General features: G+C 37.3%; 1 protein-coding gene across 1 annotated transcript; it reads right to left on the bottom strand.

The window, feature by feature from the left end:
- Window positions 1–320: 320 nt before the first annotated feature.
- On the bottom strand, window positions 321–894 carry LOC112499614 (flowering-promoting factor 1-like protein 3). The gene has a single exon (XM_025102924.1). It carries the CDS (start codon window positions 885–887, stop codon window positions 558–560), a length of 330 nt encoding a protein of 109 aa, XP_024958692.1. The 5' UTR covers window positions 888–894; the 3' UTR covers window positions 321–557.
- Window positions 895–3,646: the final 2,752 nt, after the last annotated feature.

The following is a 3,646-nucleotide window of genomic DNA, read 5'->3' as shown; positions in this document are numbered from 1 at the left end:
AGATCTCTTCTTACACTTCTCACGTTAACTTTCCTTCTCACCAAAACCCAACCCTTCTCATCGATAGGTACAATTATCATATAGACTCGGTTTATTTTCGCCCACTCATTGATTATATCATACAAGGAGCCGAACCATGCATTTATGCAACACGAATGGTTCCGTTTACTTGTATACATGTGATACCGCAAAGAAAGAAAGAAAAAAAGAAAGAAAAATAGGTACTTATAATCACACAAAAACATAAAATTACATTATGAAAACACCATACGCGATTATACACAGATAATTGAAACCCTAAAAATCAAAATTTAACAAGCAAGAACATATATACGAATGATCAGAACATATATACGAATGATCAGATCATATCACAAACAAAAGATCAAGCCAGACAACCATCCATGAAGATCATGATACGATCATTATTGGAGTCTAACATCGGCTAGACATAAATCATCAAACTTATATATAAATGTAAAAACCTCCCAACGTCTCTTTAAGGCTCTTTTAAAGTGAGATTTAAAAGGGTTTTACATATCCTAACGATCAGTTGATTACGACGTATCTCTTACTTCAAAGACATTGCGAGTCTTGACAACGATATCATACATGTGCATGGTCTTGAGTTTGTTGAAGTGTTTGGGGAGAGATATGAGGTGAGTGGTGGATCTTTTATGAAACTGAAGAAGGTCTGGGTCGTTGTGGTATCTTTCCCAGCCGATGGAGGTCAACATTGGTTCAAGAACCTCATAGGAAGTGACCACTTGGTTCGTGGGTAGGTGCACCAGCACCTTGCGACGAGATGCACCTTGCGAGGAGTCAGCTCCACCTGGGTTCTCCACGAGTCTAACCACACCATTTTTGAACACCCAAACACCAGACATGGTTCTCTCTTTCGATCGATGTTATGGAAATAAAGAATATATACGAATGTTAAAGATAATATATTAAGGTATTGTACCATGATGGAGGTTTATATAGGGGGTAGGATGGGTGGGTTGGTGACGTTGGTAGAGGTATATATTCTGGTAATAGAGTAAAGGGTAATTAATATATATCTAGTTCTTATGCAATAACCAAAAAGAGGTTGAAAAGCAGGATAATCGATCTCAACCAGCATCATTAGGTTTATATTCAATTGTTATGATTATTTACCCATTTTTAAGTCAAGAAGGCAAAATTGTAAATTTTGATTTTAGTAGAGTTTAACGGTTTTCGACTCCGTATGTTATTTCACCTCATGAAATAAAACACAATTTTTATATATATGTTATTTCACTTCATGGAATCCAAACATAATTTTCATATGTGTGTGTATGTATGTATGTATATATAGAGAGTTGGGTTCATGTGTGACCAACATGTTTTCGTGAAACCCGTGATAACACTTTTTTTACACTTGGAAAAAAGCCGAACCTTCACAACAAAAATACTGTGAAGATTACCTTCACAGCGTTTTCCTGTGAAGTTTCAAATGTAAAAAAGTGGTCTCGTGAAAAAAGGTTGGTCTCACGTGATCCCAAGTCTATGTATATATATATATATATAAGAGTGTGTGTGTGTAACACACACACACACACACACATATATATATATATATGTATATGTATATGTATATGTATGTTATTTCACCACATTAAATGCTTGAAGAAGATAAGGGCATGGAGATTGACCTAGCTCATCGACCTTCTAGTAAAGCTAAGCAACTAGCACTTTAAAGAAATTGATAGTTAGTCGTCCGAAAGCATTCAAAATGTATGGACTTTGGAGTTAGGTTGTATTATTTCCGTCCTTACTGCTAAGGCTAGCTAGTTGCCCACCTCCTAACAAATCTTGTCTTCATCTGCTGCCCCGAGAGAGTGAGTTTGTATGCCTATTGGGTCTTTTCCTGGCTCTCTTACTAGGAAAATTATCAAGTCGATGCTCATATAACTGCATTTTGATACTTTCACTTTTCCCTTCGATGAGTCGATCGTTACTTGCAAAAGTGATATCTTATATAACTGCATTTTGATACTCTCACTTTTCCTATCGATGAGCTGATCTTTAATTGCAAAGTGATAGCTTATATAACTGCATTTTGATACTTTTTTGAAGACAAGAAAGAGTTAGCCTTAAATGTCCCTATTCAATAGGCTTTCTTTCTCCCTGTTGTTGGTCAACAACCAAATCTAGCTAGCAAGCAAGGTCATTAATACGCTAAAAGAAGGCAATTTAAGGCCCAATATTTCCCCCTATTTTTCCTAAAGAGAAATATSCTTATAGAAAGTTTTAGGGCTTGAGTCAAGCATTAGTCTAGAGACAACCGCTACTCTATCATTACTAGACTAAATATAGGGCCATAAGGGCTAAAGTCATGATAGAAAAGAAAGGGAGACTGAAAGATTTTTGTGAACGGTTAGTTGGTCACTAGATGATAGCATCCCTACTAAATTAGAGGAAGTGAAAACATACAGAGAAGGATAGGACGGAGACTCGACCTTTAGGGAGAGAAAATCCTTTTTTTCTCAATCTCTTCTAGTTATTAGTACCTACTAGATGAATTACTTTCCTTAAAGGCCTACCTTCCTTGGCACATAGATTAGCATTAGGGGTGAGCATAGGCGGGTACACGCCCTATTTTACAGGAACCGAAACCGGCGGTTCTTGAGATATTGGAACCGGAATCAGTTAGAGCGGTTCTTGAATTTTTGAAACCGAAACCTCCAGGAACCGGTTCCGGTTGCGGGTACCCGCTTCCTGAAATATTAAAATTTTGTTATTTAGAAATAAAAAATAAAACGTTGTCAGAACATTAATAAATAAACAAGAATACAAATTATACGGAATAATGGTTACAAATATTGTTTAACGATTACAAACCATAACAAACTAATAGTAAATGTTGAAAGTTTAACGATTACATTCTATAACTGTAAAGGTTCAAAGTTTAACGATTAGATACTACGATTCCAATTAAACACACAATTTGAAAAAATACGAATCATTTTATCTCAAATTTTGAATCTAAAGTTCTAAGTTCTTGACCTAATTTAATCTAGTATTAAAAAAATTAATTATTATTTTTAATTGAGAAATACCGGGTACCCGCCAGTTTCGGGTACCCAGTCCCGGAACCGGTCCCAGCGGGTAACGGTTCCGAAAAATTGAAAACCGGAACCACTCATATCGGTTCTGGTTCCAGAACCGGCAGTTCCAAGGCAGTTTCGGTTTCGCAAGTGGGTACCCGGTTCCGTTGCTCACCCCTAATTAGCATTATTCCCCTTACCTTAGATGCGGAAAGCATGTCAGACTATAGAGTGTGCTTCCTACAATCGAGGGCGAGTCACCTTCATGCGGGCATACCTAGCTACCATGGAAGACAAACCTTCCCCCATTCTCCATTTGAAGGGCGCTGACTTTAATTATCAGGGTATTTTCCAGGGGTGAAAGGTGCATGTGGGGTTTTGGTACGCGACTTAAAGCAAGTATTTCAAGCATTTCTTGATGAATAGCTAGATGGTCTCCRCCGTCTAGGATCTATAGATAGAGACCACGAGGGGAGAAGAACATCATCAAGTTCCCTTTTTCCAGGATTTTGGCTACCTATATGCGAAAGAATTATACTTTTCTCGGCTGACAATTCATAGGCGAACGATGATCC

Source organism: Cynara cardunculus (assembly GCF_001531365.2).
Source record: "Cynara cardunculus var. scolymus isolate 2C chromosome LG 16, CcrdV1, whole genome shotgun sequence".
Taxonomy (NCBI): Eukaryota; Viridiplantae; Streptophyta; class Magnoliopsida; order Asterales; family Asteraceae; genus Cynara; species Cynara cardunculus.
This window is presented reverse-complemented; position numbering and strand designations above follow the sequence as displayed.